This window comes from Typopeltis vanoorti, chromosome 17 (assembly GCF_054136105.1).
Source record: "Typopeltis vanoorti isolate ZY-2024b chromosome 17, IOZ_Tvanoo_1.0, whole genome shotgun sequence".
NCBI lineage: Eukaryota > Metazoa > Arthropoda > Arachnida > Uropygi > Thelyphonidae > Typopeltis > Typopeltis vanoorti.
In genome coordinates, this window is record NC_143565.1 from 104724690 (window position 1) to 104743521 (window position 18832).

An 18832-nucleotide genomic window follows, 5' to 3' on the forward strand; every position below is an offset into this window, starting at 1 on the left:
CTACTAGTTAGGTATAGACCAGTAGGTATCTCATATATAAATAGTTTTACGTGCAAAACTTTGTTTTGCTTACTTGGGAAAAGGATTAAAACCAAGTCTAAAATTTCTTGGTATCTTTAACGTATAAACCCAAGGTAAAAAATTTCTACATCTTTCTCTCATCCAGAGATTTGTATTAAGAAGGTCAAGCAGCTTTTGTCTACTTGTACATGAGATATATATGACTTCTGCATTACTTCAATCTTGGTATCTCTCCTGGGTCTGGCTCCCACAGAAGATACCTGAATAAAGGTCAAAACCGGTCTGGGTAGTGGCCTTTCCCATTATACATGGGCCAGTGTATAATGGAAAGGGCCACTACCATTATTTGCATTATGGGATACATACTAAGGCAAGTGATATGAAGTCATTAGCCTCTATATACAAGAAGCTCAGATGTAAATATATTTCACACGCAAAACTTTGTTTTGCTTACATGGGAAAAGGGATAAAAACGAAGTATAAAATTTCTTGGTATCTTTAACGTATATTACACCCAAGGAAAAAAAACTTTCTATATATATATATATATATATATATATATATATATATATACTATCTATATATATCTATAGATTTTTTCCATTAATGAATGGGACTGACATAAATAAATACATGAAAAAAAGGAAAACTTCCCTAATGAGGTGGTAAAAGAAAATACTCCAGGTGATTACAGTGCTATAAGAGGAGCAACATACCAAAAGTACTTCATCTAGTAAGGAATAAATAAAAATGAGTGCAACACCTTTTGAGTATACTGAGAAAACAGTTCTATTTTTTTCCCTTTCAAATTTGCTTGTTTAGAATTATGCTGATGCATTAAGTGTGTGTGTTCTTTGGCCAATTTACGTTTGGTGCATGTTCGAAGGCCAAGTTTCGAGGAAAAAATCCTGCCCTTCTTTATAAGCAAGCAGAAGACTTTTCAACTAAAGAGAAGTTTTGGTTGAAAAGCCCTTATAATAAATGTTTTTCATATCCATCGTTTGAGAGAATTTGTACCTGGGTTTTTATAACCAAAGAGCCCTGTTGCTCCAATTGTTTTACAGATTTCAAACTGTTAGCCTGTAGACATTAAAAAATAAAGAATCCCAGTCTACAAATTTTAAAAAATTTATTTACATATAATAAAAAATTTATCTGTATAACACACTGTTTAAATTTAATAAATGAGATAAATCTGTATATATTCTTAACAGATTTAGAATATATACAGACAATTTTCACTGTAGCAAATTTCATTTCTCATGGCAGTGAGACTTTTTTTTTTTTTTTTTTTTTTTTTTTTTTTTTAGTGATAGCAAATTTACTTAAGAAATATTTGCTATAGTGAGGGAGAAAGTACAATTATAGTATTTCACTGTCTCAAGTATCAAATATAAGCAAAGTACAAAACTACAAATAAATGTACAGTAGACCCTGCTCTTATGACCTAAGTGGTTCCTGGAAAGCTGCTGTTAAATGAGCCCTAATTTACTATAACATTTAATATCACAACTTGAAGTTTCTTTCCCGGAGATACAGGAAGGAAAAAGTATAAAATACCAAACTTATAAGTTTGGATACAGCAGTTTCTTCCCATTTTTTCTGTAAAAAATGAGTCATTCCCTACCATGGCCAAGTTCTTGGAGCTCCATACAAAATTTTTATCCTCACTTTGCAAATTAGACTAGAGTTAATTTTTTAAAAAGCTTCTAAGTCTCTGGAATGTAAACTTCTGGGTAGGATTAGGTTCCTCACACTGGATTCTGTATTCACTCTTCTTCTTTCTGGACATTTATAAGGACACAAATGTGCACTGTACTGTAAATACATGGTGGCCCATAAGTCACAAAGAGGTTTAAACATTTAATAACTTTATTTATTCATTATTATTATTAATACTTGACACCTCCAGGGAGTCCAAAGACTCATCGAGAGAGGGCACCTACTCTACAACTCTCTATCCACCACCCACAATCCACCAACTACAATGAACCACAACTACACCAATGCCACCTACTGCCCAGCATTCCCACTAGTATTTTCAGGGACAATCACATTATATTTATTCTTTTTTTTTATAACGAAATACAGAATCTGGAGTTTTTTTTTTTTTTTTATCAGTTATGAAAAACCACATCACGTAAATGCCTTCCATTTTCTGCTTTCTACAGCATGTTCCATAGCAGCTGTTAATGTTTCTAGTTGTAGCCGCCTAATTTCTTCACAAATGTTCTCCTCTAACTGTTTAGACCAGGGGTGGGGAACCTATTTAGTATCAAGGGCGAAAATTGCTAATTTAAAAACTTTTGCAGGCGACTGGCAAATTTTAACTCTTATATATAGTGTATGTAGTGTGCAATATATATCTCAATAAGTAAATGTGCAACATTCTCATCTGATATGATATTTTTTAATTACAATTGTGTAGACATAATTATAACAATCAAGCAAAGGCTATATTTAATTTATTTAAAAAATTATATTTATTTTATTTTAACTGAGAATGTTATCAAAGCAATAATAGCATAATAAATATTTCATCAAAGTTAATGAAGCTTACCTTTAATCTTAAACTTTTTAGTGAGAAGGCTGAAACTGCTTTTTTTGTGAAAGCTTAGAAATATTAGCTGCCCTTGATGAGATGGCTACTCGTAGTTCATTGGAGAGATTTTCGTCAGTGAGTCTTGGATGAAGGTGATTTTTTGCCAGACTTATTTTTGCAAAAAATTGCTCCCATTGATAAGTAGTAGAAAACTGAGAAGCTATTTTCAAGGTGTTATTTTTTAAAGAAGGGAATTTCTCAGAATCAATAGATTTGTAAAAGTCCAATGTAAGCAGATTACTATATTTTGATCTCAAAGTGTTATCACACTGCAAATCAATCAACTCTAATTGCAAGGAATCGGAAGCTTCCTCAGGGTGTATATCAAAAGGTGTTTCAAATATTTGTAACTCAATTCTTTGATTTTTTATATCTTCAAATCTTCTTTGAAATTGATTCAAAACACTTTGACATACTTGTTGATTTTGGATTGCGCTCTCTTAATTTTGAAAATGTGTAAAGCGGTTTTTTCCAGTTGGGTAAGAAATAATAAGCATCGATTCAAAGCTCTTGATATGAGGTCATTAGCTGATTTGGGCCTTGTAATTTCAAATTTAGATTATTCAAATGACTAGTTATGTCTACTAAAAATGCTAAATCAGTTTGAAACTTTTCATCCTCCAATTCTTTAATGGGGACACCTTTAATGTCCAAGAAAATCATAAAATTGCTTGAGCATTTGAGCTCTACTTAGCCACCTAACTTTGCAATGGTACAATAATCCCCCATATTCGGCTTCAAGAGCTTGCAAAAATTCTTTGAATTCCCTGTTATTCAACCCTTTACTTTTTATCAAATTAAAGGCCTTTGTTATTTATGACGATGTTCATCTTGAGTGACTTTGCACAGAGATTTTCCATATGAATGAAGCAGTGGCACACAATTAAAGTATTTGGGTTCAATGGACGTTTCTTAAATTCATTCTTAATCAGAGCCACGAGCCCTTTTTCATGACCTACCATGGATGGAGCACCATCTGTAGCAAGACCACTCAGTTTTTCATACAGTAAATCAAAATCCTTTAATGCTGAATTGACCATTTCAAATAAATCTTCACCTTTAGTTGTCCCCTTCATTGATTTTAAAGCAAGAACTTCTTCTCGTATATTGAAATCTGTAGTTATATCCCGTATAAATATAGCCATTTGTGCAGTATTTGACAGATCAGTAGTCTCATCGATGGCTAATGAGTAAAACACAAATTCTGCCGAATCTACTTTCAAAGAAGTTTGGATGTCATCAGAGATATCTTTAATATGGTCAGAAACAGTTCTTCCTGATAGGCTAATATTTTTAAACAAACTCAGTTTTTCTGGACATAAAATCTCGACAGCAATCTTTCACAAACCTTCATTGTGAAAGATTTTTAAGTTTTTTAGCAATTTGTTCACACAATGCATAACTAGCTTGAGTTACAGATGGTCTTTCCTGAATAAGCTTTTTAAAAAGAGATTGGCTTTTGATTATATTTTTCTCATGTAGTACTGCGAGTGCCACAAGGCACTCGCAGCACTGCATGAGAAAAACAAAGTCAAAAGTCAATATGTTTTGACACATGGGAAAATGTCATGGTGGTAATTGGGAAGCAACCAATCAGAGAAAGTCTGAACTTTGCCCACGAGAAATGCTCCTGATTTCTTTTTATTTCAATGGCGTCTCGATTTGATGGTTGCCAGACGTATGATGATCATATTTTATGTAATATAGTTATTTTTGATTTTGTATATTTAATTATTTAAATTCGAATAAATTATAATAAATTTAAATTATTATAAAATTTTATTTACATGTACATACGAGTACATTAGCAAAGAAGCGAACTGAAATAGACTCGTGGGCGAAATTTTGCCCACGGGCGAGGGGTTCTCCACCCCTGGTTTAGATTGTCTGGGGCTTGTTCACATACACCTTTTTCTTCATGTATCCCCATAGGAGAACATTCATGCAAAATTAGGGCACTGCAGTCAGAAATATTAATAGCTGCAGTTTGCTAGAACTGCAGGCTGTAGTCTAAGTCCCCCTCTGCACTTCTGATGTGATCTGTGTATAAGTAGCAATTATTTTTAAAAATGCAAAGCACGCAATATTTTGTTATGTAAAACTTAGCTATTAGATAAAAAATAAACAATATATTCAGTTATTATAAATCTTTCATATTAGTGAAAACTTTTATTTTCAGTTATATGCTGTCTCAGCTGGAGAGCAACCTGCTGTAGAAGCATATGCATCTTGATCATTTCTCTTCTGTGGCCTGGCATTTCATACAATTATAACAATCTATACTGATCATAAAATAGGGCTCTATTGTATACATACATATATGTAAAACCTCTACTATTTTGATGCACCTTCTTAGGTTATGCATTCTATTTTCGATTTAATCTTTAAATAATAAATTACTTTTAGATAAAATTTTATAAGTGAATCTATGTAGTCAAAATACAGAAACTTATTTTTAGTAGAAACTTATTTCTACTAAAAAAAAATTAATTTTTTTTAGTAGAAATTTATGTAAATAAGTTTTGTAAAAAATTATTTTATATTAAATACCTGTAGTATATTTACAATTTGAACAAGTATATTCATGATTACAATTGTGAACAAATATATTAATTACAAATTGGTCCCTGCACTGTTTCTGAACAACACACATGCAGAAGAGAAAAAAACACATGTAAATGAAAGGCTTTTCTAACTAGGCTGATAAAATATTAACCTTAATTATCCATAGTAGAGTCACAGAAATATTTCACATATGTTTATTAGAACTACTGACTACAATTAGAAGCTATAATGATCTTTAATTTGCATAGAGAACTACCTACAACATCTGTTATGCAAGGCTAGCTGTTTACTATTAATTTTTAGACCATACTGGTATTTACACAGCATAATATCTAAATAATTAAGAAACTACTATGGAGAAAACTTATTTTTATATACGTTTTGCAGTTTTTTAAAAGTTATATTTCTGTATATGTTCCAACTATTAGTCAAATTTTCACATATAGATGCCAAGAAGGAACTTGGTAATCTACTTAAGTTTCTTTACTCACTACTAATACTTACATTTTTTTAATAGCTCATGTTACTCATTGCATCCATCTTCACACCCAATGCTAGGAGCATTAAGAATAAAGGGAATGAGTTTGTGGCATTGAATAACACTAATGGCTTTGAGAGTATGTGGTGTGAGATGGATGTTTATAGGACAAGATATTTAGTGGGGTGTTGCTACAGATGAGGGAATATAGATGGTGATGAGCAGGAAATGTTTAGGTAAATTAGTTTGGCAAGTGAAAGTGAGCGATCATTATGGGAGACATCAGCTATAGTATATAAACTGGACAGAGGAGACAGCATGCAGTAATAAGGGAACTCAATTTTTGGATTTCTTGAGAGACAACTGTCTTAGGCAGCATGTGGTGAAAGAAAACGAGGATCGAAAGTTCTAGATTTGGTCATAGCATCAGAGGATCTGACTGTGATGATATACTTGCCCCCCTCATTGGTGAGGGGCAAGTATATCATCGCTCATAGTTCAAGAGGGGGGGGGGTCATGAGTGCACAGGAGATACTTAAGAAAAAATTGTCGTCAATAATGATAGACTATATAACTTGAGTGAAGAAGAAGATAAAGCAGTTTGAAGTCAAATGGATGAAAAAAGAATAAAAGAGGAATTGCTGAAGAAAAGAGATTACAGAAGGCATATAAAGAGAGAAGTGGAGAACAGTTGTTGTATGAGAAATATAAGGCTCAGGCTAGGAAAGCAACCAGTATCGTAAGGACAGAAAAATTAGAATAGGGAGACTGACTGCAATCCAAGGAGAATCTCAAGGTTTTTTTTTTTTTTTTCACTATGTGGTGAATAAGAGGAAAAATGATAGTGGAAGGATTATCTTGCTGGGTGGAGATGGGAATCTGGTGATCAAAGCAGATGACATAGTTGAACTATTCAATGATCACTTTATTAGTGTTCCATCCTGGTACAGCAGGCTACATTCCTAGAAGGATGATGAAGTGCTAAAAGGAGAAGGATGTATTCCGAATACTGAATATGCTAAATGTTAATAAGGCAGGGCCTAGATGGAATTTCACCACATGTTTTATGGGAATATGTCATGGAACTAACTATGACATTAGCTTGGCTATTTAATGAAAGTCTTGCAATGGGAGACAGGTTCCTTAGAGAGTGGAAGGAAGGTAAGATAGTGGGATTGCATAAGGGTGGCAGTAGAATGGAGGTATTAAACTATAGGCCTGTTTGTATTTCTTTGGCAGTTGCTTTGGAGAAACTCGTAAAAGCTCTTTCTTTGGTAGCTGTTTTGGAGAAACTGGTAAAAGCTCATATATAGAATTGGACAGATGAGGATAATATTATTTATAGAGGTCAGCATGGATTTGTTAAAGGGTGTTCTTGTTTTAGTAATCTGGTTACCTTTTACAATAGAGGTAACCTATGGATGAAGGTAAGGCATGCACTGTAATTTTTTTGGATTTTTCCAAGGCATCTGACATGGTGCCACATTACAAGTTGATTTTTAAGTTGCATCATATCAATTTGGATATCAGGTTAGTGGATTGGATTGGCTTGCTGATAAATATCAGAGTTGTATATGGGTGAGCAGTAAGGTTACAAGTGGAGTTCTACAGAGTTTAGTCCTGGGAGGACCATTGTGTTCAATTTTTATGTCAATGCTATTATCACAGGATTACAGGGAGATGTTCAGTTGTTTCATCTCCCAAAACTTTCAACATCAGTTGTTTGTAGATGATGTGAAGCCTGGGAAGGTTGTTAGTGCATATATCCTGTGCAGATGTTCTGGCTCTTCAAGAGGATTTTAATACGCTGGAAAGGTGGACAAATGCATGCAAATGTCAGTTTAATGCAACTAAACGTAAGGTATAAAAATTTGGGATCCACAGATGAATACTTCATACTCTGGGGTTATACTGGAAGAAGTGGAGGAAGCAAGAGCTCTTGGGGGTGATTGTGGATAGAGATTTGAAGTTCCGAGGACATATTGCAAAGGTTGTGGAGATATCTCAGAGAATTGCAATGTTGAGGAAAACATTAACCATGAGAGATAAAACGAATAACATCTCTGGCGAGTTGGGTGAAGCAAAAATGCTTTTCATATTCCCTTTTGTCTGTAAAGGAAGAACTTTGAATGGGGTGTTTATGAGTTATAAGCTCGCCCAATGAGGGCAGTGAAATTAGCTGTGTTCAGCTGGAAGTAAGATTGACTTGGGCCTTTTATATTTGTAGCTTTCCATTTCATTATATTCTGAAGCTTCCTTGATCAACGGGTTTGGGTGGTTGCTTGTCTTGGTAAAGAACTTCTCAGCTAGATCTAGGAGAAGGGAAGAGATGTAAGGAATGCTGACTTCTCTATGGATCTGGGAGTTTCTAATAAACCAAGGGACATCTAGAATCATCCTCAGGCACTTGTTCTGTAATCTTTGTAGTTTTTGAATATTTGTATTCGCGGTATGGCTCTATGCAGGGAATGCGTAAGTGATGACCAGTCTTATTACCATCTTGTAAATAATTAACTTTGTTTGTATATCCAGTTTGCTATATCAAGTATCACTCAAAGATATTTGACTTCAGTCTGCCATGGAATCTTGACTCCCAAAAGATGAATGTCCTCCATACTATGGATTTTCTTGCTAGAAAACAGTATGGCTGAGCTCTTTTGGGGATTTACTTGGCTAGCCACTCTGCTAGCCATTTTTATAATATATATATATATATATATATATATTGCTTTGAAGTCTTCTAGTTGCCAGTTTTGGGCTCAGAGATCTTGCCATTAATGCAGTATCATCTGCATATAATGCAGTGAATGTTGTTCTCGGGTTCAGAGGGATGTCTGCTACATAGATTGAGAACAGGAGAGGGGCCAGGAGAGAGCCCTGAGGTATGCCTGCCAAGACCCTGCGTCTGGACGAAACCGTTTTGCTGACCCTGATCTGCATATATCTGTTTTTCAGGTATGAGTGGATTATTTTTGTTAACTTGATTGGCAAATTAAATTTTATGAGTTTGTAAAGGAGGCCTTGATGCCATACTTTGTCAAACACCTTCTCAGCATCGATGAAGATGGCAGCTGTATGGAGTTTCCAATTATAGCCTCTTGTGATCTCCACTAGCCGGTGTACTTGTTGAACTGTGCTATCGGCCTTGTGGAAGCCAAACTGCTCATCGGGCAAAATTCCTAACTTATCTGTTTCTGCTTGAAGCCTTGTGATCCTCATAAGGCTTCAAGCAGAAACAGATAAGTTAGGAATTTTCCGAGGCTGGACAACAGGCTGATAGGTCTGTAGCTTTCAGGGAGTTGAGGGTTTTTTTTCTGGCTTCTTCAATAGCATGAGTGGCTGTCTTCCAAGCAGTGGGAAAATGCTGGTATCTAAAAATGGCATTGGTAATGTTGATGAGATGGACTATGGCCTTTCTTGGAAGTAGTTTTATTATTCGGTTGGTTATGCCATCTGGGCCTGGAGCCTTTTTACTGTTTAGATGAGTTAAGATATTTATTATTTCTGCCGGAGTAGGGGAGTGATATGTTCTGAATTATCAATATGAGAGATAAAGGTGTGCTATCTCATTGTATAAAGCTTTGATCAGATCACATCTGGATTTCTCTGCTCAGATCTGGTCACTAGGATTTGAAGGGAATGAAGTAATCTTGGAGAGGGTGCAGAAACAGAGAACAAAACTGTCAGGACTGTACGATGTTGATTATGAGAATAGACTGAGGGCATGTGGACTGCAGAGTTTGGTGGATAGAAGGCAAAAGGGATATGATCAAGACATTTAAGCTGTTGAAGGATTATTATCATATTAACACAGAGGAGATTTTTCATATACAAGGAGTAAGTTTTTTGCATGGAGAGTAGTAGGAGCCTGAGTGGGTGGCAAATGTGCAGACTGTGGATGATTTTAAGGAGTGGTATGATAGACTTTGTGTTCATCTCCTGCGATGAGTCTTGTGACTCCATGGGAGTCAGGAAAAAAATAACAAGTTACAATATACATGCATTTCAGTGTTAATGCAGTTCTATCACTTTTAATAATGTGGCTAAAGTTTTAAAACAGAGAGAGAGAGAAGTTCAAGTTGTGTAATTATGAATATAAGTCAAATTAGTCCTGTGACAATTTGATAAAGCTCAATGTTAGTTTTACCAGTAATTATATTAATAAAGATTACAATTTTATGAATCTTAATATAGTATGAAAAAGGGAAAAAAAAGTGATTATTTTTTTTTTTTGAAATATCCTGCATGCACTTTTCTTGATGATCCATCCTCCCACAAAAATTTCAAAAACAAGTTTTGCTAAAAACAGTTTTAGCATTAAATTCCTAACTATCTCTATAAATTCATGCCAATGTATAAAAATGATCAGGAACGTATATGGTGATGTAAGTTCCACTGATATAATAATTAGGTGATTTTTGAATAAGTTCATGAGATTATTGATAATAACCAGTTAACAGTCAAATTATAGAAAACAGTTTTTGTCTCTTGCTGAAAGAAGCAATAACTTTTATGAATAAATACACTATTCAGTCAGCAAATATTATTTTAACTATGTTTAAAAAATAACTTCACTTGACATTATGAAACATTTGATGAAATTGATTGTGGAGTATCTTGAAGCATCAGAAAGTAGAAATGGAATGGAATGTTAAGCCAACCCTTGCTGGCCAACAACTACTATAACAGTTTAACTACAAAATAAGATGTCAAAGAACCCATAGTTAATCCAATTCCAATGCAGATGGCCAACACACTTCCAGCAGTTTCTTTAAGTAGTAAACATACCTGTCTAAAAGAAGAAAGGAAAAAATAATACAGCAATATTCCTAAATATACATTTACAGATATGCAAGAGTTTATTATGTCTGGAAATTGTGTGTTCTGGCTGATTTGCCTGTTCTGTGGGATGAAGAACCAGTTTTCAGGAGCAAAACCCTGCCACCAACATATGAGATTGACTAACTTACCTTCTGATAATTAAAAAAAAAAAAAAAAACTTATAAAGGTTCTTTGTATTCTAAAAGGATTCAAACCTATGTCTTTCCAACCAAACGGCATTTTCAAATACCAACTAAGCTATGGAGGCTCACAACCACCAGTTTATTTATCATCTGGAAAGCTTAAAATCTTGCAAAAAATAATTTAAAAAAAATATATATAAATAAAATAAATAATAATATTACAATCATTCGATATCAGCAAGGAAAAGCAAAACTATTTAGATAATGGGGCTGCTCCTCTATCCAACTAAGGCTAAAAAAGATATAAATTAATAATTATATGAAGAGCCAAAGGCTTCAATTCGGCGACATGAACTTATTTAAGTTAAGGAATATAATATCCCTTAACTTAGATATAAATTAAATTATATTAAAGAAGGAATATCTTCAAAAAAACATTGTATGTTTTTTTGAAGGTAAGGATGACAAAATACTTGGTATAGGATTTGATTTGAGCTGAGTTGGAATACAATAAACTAATACAATAAATTAAAAAAAAAAACATTACTGTGTGCTAGCCAATTCAAATAAGTTGCCCTCAGATAAGAACAAATTCAGAGAAAGGTAGATACGACGATGTTGCAGCCCTATATAAGTAGCATAACATTACAGAATTTGACTGGTTGAAAACATAAGGTGGTAACTGCTGCCAAGCAGATATTATGTACAATCCATAGGAATTTATAACGTGATGTTCGGTTCTCACAGCGACTTTCTAGACACCATATTTTTAATTTTGTTCCTCTGAAAATCAAGAGTGGTATTTAATTTTTGGAATATGCTTACATTGTGTGGTATGTATGGTAACTATTTCAGTAGTTACCTTATTATTGTGCCTGGTATCCCTATGTTGATATTTTTTCTTTGTTGTTTTATTTAAATAGTCAGGATTAGGGATGCCACAAAAGGAAGCAAATAAGTGTATATATGTCAGACTGCATTAATATTTGTGTAGATTTTTAAATCTAGTTATGAAAACTACTAATTTGAATAATAAATTATATATTTAGTTTAATCCTGTATCTAAGTGTAAGCAAACAAAGTTTGCACCTGAAGTATCTTCAGGACTGGGGTAACTCGTGGCAAAGGGGGGACTGAAAACTTCCAACACCTAATTTGAATAATGCGTGTTTGGAATGACAGCAAAGTAACTATGGCCACGAGGCTAGTGCATTTTTCTTTAGCAACAACTGATCAAGTTTCTCCAGTTCTTTCTATCGTCCCAAATTCTTCCTTCATGAACGCTGTGCCAATTGAGGTTTTTCTTTTCTAGATCTTCTCTTATCTAGCCTCTCTCTCTCTTTTCTGTGGTCTTCCTTAGTTTCTTCCCTTCAAATTTCATTTCATACATTCTCCACACATTTTTAAGTTCATTCTCATTAGATGTCCAAATCACTTCAAAAGAGGTTCATAAATATTTCAACACGTTTTAGCCCCAAACTATTTCTAATGTCCACATTTTTATTTTGTCAACATTGTCCTTAAAACTTTTGTTTCCATTGCTAGTATTCTATTCATGTCTCTTTTTGTTAGTCTCCATGTATCTGCTGCATAAGTCAAAATAAGTCAAAGTAGTCTACTTTGAGACCTCACTGTCTCAAAGTAGATTACTTACACTGTTAAAAGGACAGGCATATCTGGGGAGTATACTTTCACTAGAAAGTATACTCCCCAGATATTTGAAGTTTTCACTACTCTTCAAATCTTGCCTATTGAGTCAAACAACATTAATGTTTACATTTCCACTATAATTTAAAATGATACTCTCACTGTTCCTACTATTAACATGTAATCCATAGTTCTGTGTCACACTATCCATTTGTCCAGTTTCTTTTATAGTTCTTCTGAATATGCTCAAATCACCACATCATCTGCAAACACAGCTGTTTCTTCTTTCTGGTCATTAACCACATTTAGGATGCTATTCATCACTATAATGAACAGCAATGGAGATAACACACTCACACTTCCTTGTTGCCATCCATTTTTAAGTATAAACCACTCTGAATAAAGAATATGTATGTTAAGTCTAAGAGCTGCATGAAAATTTAGTCTTCACACAGCTCTTAGACTTAACATACATATTCTGTATCATGACTATTTCTTCTTTTACTATGCCTATCCTTTCCATACTTCCCCAGACTTTTTCTCGTTGAACCCGAACAAAGGCTTTTCCAAATCAAGAAATGCCATGCACAAGTTTTTTTCAAAATTCTCAGTGTCTTTCCATCATCTCTTACAGCAAAAATCAGATCAACAGTTGATCATCCTTTTCTAAAACTAAATGCTCTTCTATTAGACCTTCCTCTATTTTATCATTCTTGTTGCTATTATAATTTTATAAATCTTTGCACAGTGACACAATAATATCATTCCTTTATAGTTCTTACATTCCCTTTTGGGATTTCCATTATATCTTGGAACAATGATCCCTAGGTCCAATCATCAGATATCATTTTTTTCCCCCTCCAGATCAGTTTAAAGATGTCATATAAACATTTCAACCTCTAATCAGTTCAACAGGCAAACCATCTATTCCAGGAGATTTTCCATTCTTCATCTTCCTTAATGTTTCTTCACCTTCTGCCAGACTTATTTCCTTATTTTTCACACTACTGTATTCATTCCAATTCGTTTCACTATGGCTTTCATCTTTATTTAACAGATCTCTAAAATAATGTCATATCATCCTAATCTCTCTTCCACTAGTCACAAAATTTCTATATAACTAACTCACCATCAGCCGAACAGTTCTTATAAAGGTTCTTCATATCTCCTGGAGAGGATTTGATTCCAGATCATCATTTCTGAGATGAGAAAATCTATGGTTCTAGTAAGACTTACATTTCAAAACTTAATGGATTTATTCTTTTCATATTCAACTATAAAAATGTAAATCTATTGTTAAAATTATGAAATAATTTAATAGTTCTGGTATAGCATATTTGTCGCCAATACAATTTGCATGCAGATACCATAATTCATCTCTTTAATACATAATAATACACGGTCAGGCTTCTTTCTACATTAGGCCAAAAATGGGATTCTGCTGCTGCTATCCAACCACTTTTTTTTAACCTGTTTTCCATAACATCATTATTGCAGAACAATAGATATTCTTCCACTGACTACTTATACGAGGGAAGGGTCTGGAAAGTTCTGATAAACACCTAGACAAAAATGATGTTAAAGCAATATATAGCCACAATAAAGAATATACTAATAGCAGAGCTATGAAGTTAACTTATATTCTTACATTCTTATATCCTTGTTATGTTCTTTCTTGTGGTTATATCAGTTGTTTTAATATCATTTTTGTTCTAGGTGTTTATCAGAATTTTCTAGACCACCTCATAAATAACCATATTCCACAGTACTCAAAAACAAATTAACATCATCATTAAATTTCTCATATGTATTCTATCTAAAGGGTATAAAGACAATAGTACTATATGAAAAGTTTACATCATTATCACCATCCTATCGACAGTCTTCCTCCAAATTAATCTGTTATCTGTCAAACTCTAGTATTATCAGATCTTATATTTCTGTCTTCTTTTACTGTATCAATCCACCTAGATCTTGATTTTCATCTTGATCTTTTTCCTGGCATCCTGGCAAAACGACATGTTCTGCTAACCTTTCCTCTCCCATTCTATTTAAATAACCATACCTCCTTAGATTAGCTCTGCTCACACATTCCTGAATGCTAAAAATTGTCAAACTACAGAATAACACATATGCCACAGTAAATAACTTTTTTATTGTGTAAATATTTGGTCTTACATATCATAACACGTCATCAGTACAACTAATGAACAGCAATAGGAATGGAATTCAAAAAACAGTAGTACACATGCTTAAATTGGAATCTCTCCAGGATAACAATTTCCCAAACTTTTGGGATAGTGAGATAGTCATTTCAATCAGTGGCGCACTCAGGATTTAATCTTGGAGGGGGCCGAGCACTCAAGATTTAATCTGGGAGGGGGGGGGAGATGAGTTGAGTAGACAATTTGAGAATACACATTACACATTGCATACGAGCTATGACTGAGCATCTGCAGTGATCGCCAATACATGATACCCGTGATCTCCTTTGGCCTGGCTCAGGCAAATGAAGTAGCACCCAAGCACTACTCCGTTCACCTTAAGTTCACAACGGCCAGGATTCCTGAGCGCTATAGGGTATTCCCACCTTATGTGGCCACTAATTCATAAGTAGAATAGAAATAGAAGACACAACACAACATAAATTTTAAAAAAAAAATTAATTTTAATTAGGAAAAGATTTTTGGAAAATTTTCTAGTGTTTTTTTCCTTTTTCTTTTGGTGTGCCAAATGATTTCAATTAAGATTAGGTATATGAAGTAAGGCTTCAGCACTTTCTTTATATAAATGTTCATGTTTATATGTGGCTCTATGTAGTAGCTGTGGTTAGCATTTTAAATTCCATGTTGTGCAAGGTCAGATTTGTGAGGTTTAATATGGTAGATATGGTCTTGATGTTCCTGTCAGGTGTCTTCTCCCTCTCGAAGATTGACTACCGTGTTTCTTCACAATGTCTTATTCTGCACCTCTCTGCTGCATTCCTCATATGAGAGATAGGTCCAGTCTTCTATATTTTTCATCCATTCCAGTCTTTGTCTTCCTCTTTCCCTCAACAGTTCCTTCGAGAAGTGTCCTTTGTAGGCAGTTATGTCTCAGAATATGTCCAAAATAGCTAACTTTTCTCTTTTTAATTTCTTTCATCAGGCTCCTGTTTATGCCTACCATCTCTAGTACCTCTTCATTTGTCTTTTTGTCTTTCCATGATATCCTCATAATTCTTTGCAGCATCCACATTTCAAAGGCCTCCAGTTTTTTCACACTCAGATTGGAGAGTATCCATGTCTCTACTCCATATAATAATGTAGACCATATGTAGCATATGGAGATTCTTAGTCTTGTTTTCAGATTTAATTCTTTAGATGTTAGTAGATTTTTCATACTGTTGAAAGTTGACCTTGAAATTTCAATCCTTTTTCTAATTTCATCTTCTGTCCTGCCATTCTCTGTGATCAAGTGTCCGAGGTATATGTATGTTTGTACCTGTTCTAATTTATTTCCTTTTATATTGATGCATATTTTTGGTATTTCCTTTTCTCTTGAAATTATCATGATTTTTGTCTTTTTAAAGTTGAAACTGAGGCCATACTGTTTGCTGTACTTGAGGGTTTCATCTATAAGAGTTTTGAGGTCACATTTGTTTTCAGCTAAAACAAATGTGACCTGTGTCATCTGCATATCTTAGGTTATTAATATTCCTGCCCCCTACAGTGATTCCTTTGAGATTACTAATTTTATTAAATATTTCATCTGTGTACAGGTTAAAGAGAATCGGAGAAAAGACACAGCCTTGTCTCACACCTTTCTGAACTGGGAATTCTTCTGAGGTCTCTCTATTTATTCTCAAAGATGCAGTCTGTTCCCAGTAAAGATTAGTTAATAGCCTAATGTCTTTTCCATCCATGTCTATTTTTGAAAGGATTTCAATTAATTGTTCATGTTGGACATTGTCGAATGCCTTTTTTGTAATCTATGAAGCAGAGGTATCTTTTTGTTTTTCTAGATGTCTTTCTATGATGGTTCTGACGTTGAAAATACCTTCTCTTGTACCTACGTTTTCCTTGAAGCCACTTTGTGTATCATTTATTTCTATGTTTATTTTTCTTTTATTTCTTTCAAGAATAATGTATAGGAGGACTTTTGATACTTGACTGATGAGGCTGATTGTTCTGAACTCTTCACATCTTGTAGCTTTTGTTTTTTTGGGAATTGGAATGAAAATTGAGTGATTAATATCTTTGGGTAGAAATCCAGTTTCGTATATTTGATTGAATAATTTTGTTAGAGTTAAATTAAAGTTAAATTAGAGTTAAATAAGAGATAAGTTAGAGTTAAAATCGTGAGCCCTCAACCATTTTGCTAAGGTGTTATCTATTCCTGCAGCTTTATGTGGTTTTAGTTTTCTGACGCATTTTCAACTTCACAGAGTGAAATGGATGGTCCTTCTAAATCAGTCTGTTCAGGAATATCATTTCTTTGTTGCTCGTATAATTTCTTTGTGTATTCAATCCATCTTTCCATGATTTCTTTTTTTATCCATTAGAATATGGTCTCTTGAGTCTCTAATGATACTTGCCTGATTTGCTGTATTTGTCCTGCTTGTAATTTCTCTGCTTCTGTGTTTTCTATCAAGATTTTTTATATCTATACATTTATTCTTAATCCATTCCTCTTTGGCTTTCCTGCATTCTTTTTTTTATTTCTTTATTCATGCTTTTATATTCAGATTTGTTCTTTAACTCTTTCCTTTGTTCCATCAATGTTAGTATTTTTTCATTCATCCAAGGTTTATTCTTTTCCTTTTTAATTGTGGAAAGTGTATTTTTGTCTGCTTCGTTAATGCTATTCTTGAATGTTTGCCCTTTTCTGTGTTATTAATGTTTGTTATTTTCTGTTTGAGTTGTGGTGTCAGACTTGTTAAGGGATTTTGTGAATTCTTTTATAAAGCAGTCTTTAACTTCTTGGTTGTTAAGTGAGTCTGAATTATAAGTTTCTCTTATGAATGGCTGGCTTGGCATCTTAAGTTTTATTTTGATTTTTGCAATCACTGGGTTGTGGTCCGATCTTATGTCTGCTCCAGGATATGTTTTTGTTTGTGTTATTGCATTTCGGAATCTTTTGCTTATTATTAGCCAGCAAAGGTTGGTTGATTGGTAGAGCCTCTGCTACTAATGGCTCAGTTAAGTAAGTTTGAGTGCGGTTAGTAGTTAGAAGGGGACCAATTGTTCGATGCTGTTGGCACACCCTCCCTCGATGAGTCTTTGGACTCCCTGGAGGTGTCAAATAATAATAATAATAATAATTATATAATCAATTTGGTTTCTATAGATGTTCCCAGAGCTTTTCCAGGTATATATAGTCTTCTGGGAGAATGTTTAAACAGTGTGTTGGCAATTATTAGGTCATTGGTTTCACAGAATTGAATTAATCTTTCACCTCTTTCATTTCTGATTCCAAGCCCTTTGCTTCCCATGAAAAATGAGATTTTTTCCGAGTCCACTTTTGCATTTAGGTCGCCCATCATTACAATAACATCATCTGACTTAGTACTGGAGATTGCAGTTTGGATATCTTCATAAAATTGTTCCAACTCTTCATCTGGGTGGTCTTGGGTTGGTGCATATGCTTGGATAATATACAGGTTGAATGGTTGTGCAGTTATTTTGGCTGTTATGATTCCATCATTTATGGGCCAATATCCCCGTAGAGATTTTGCAATTCTATTGCTCAAGACAAGCACTACTCCATTACGGTGTAAGTCACTGCCAGAGTAGATTATAGTGTGATTTTTTCTTCTTATTATGCCTGTATCTGTCCACTTCACTGATACCTGCAATATTGGCCTTCATCACTTCTAATTCCTGGAGTAGGTTATTTTGCTCTAATTTGCCTGCCTCGCAGAGTGTTCTGATGTTCCATGTTACTATTTTCAAGAGATTGCTCCTGGTTTTCAGACAAGGGACATCTGAGAATATTCTCCCTGGAGGGTTTGGGATATTATCTTCATACTTGATGTTCAGAGATACGTTTATTTATAGATCTTCCTGTTTGTCCATAGTAAGACAAGTTACATGGTTACAAGAACATGGTACTTGGTATATGCCAGGTAGCATCATTGGTGAGAGTTTGTCTTTTGGAGAAGGAAGCAAGTTGTGAATTTGGTCGAGGGGTTTTGTAGGTAGCAATGAGTTGATATTTTTTCATAATTTTTGCCACACATTCAGAGATTCCTTTAATATATGGTATTGGAGTCCTGTGGGCTTCTTCTTGTCTGGGTTGATTTGATTTGTAGGAGAGTGGTTAATAAATTTTTTGGATTGTTATTGTATTATATCCATCTAGTAAGGCTGTTTCTTTGATAATTTTCAATTCTTGTTTTAGGGATTCTTCATAAGAACAAATCTTGTGTGCTGAAATTTTTTCTACTTGGTTACACTATAAATTAAAGATGCCGAGAAACTATACGCTTGGTTTAATTCTTTATCTAAGTGTGAGCAAACAAAGTCTACACATGAAGTAACTTTCATGACCGGGCAACTTGTAGTCATTAGCCTC

The 18832-nt window shown here is 34.1% G+C and overlaps 1 protein-coding gene across 2 annotated transcripts in view; it reads right to left on the minus strand.

Annotated features, from left to right (window-relative positions):
• Positions 1-1190: 1190 nt before the first annotated feature.
• The window catches only part of LOC150097736 (equilibrative nucleoside transporter 1-like), a 220988-nt gene continuing 203346 nt past the window's right edge, over positions 1191-18832 (minus strand). Inside the window, exon 13 of one of the 2 annotated variants that reach the window (XM_090407249.1) lies at positions 1191-1839. In XM_090407249.1, the coding sequence (XP_090263375.1) occupies positions 1791-1839 (49 nt within the window). In that variant the 3' untranslated portion in view covers positions 1191-1790. Of the gene's footprint in view, positions 2287-18832 lie in introns of both variants that reach the window. The other variant, XM_090407250.1, reaches the window with a different exon arrangement.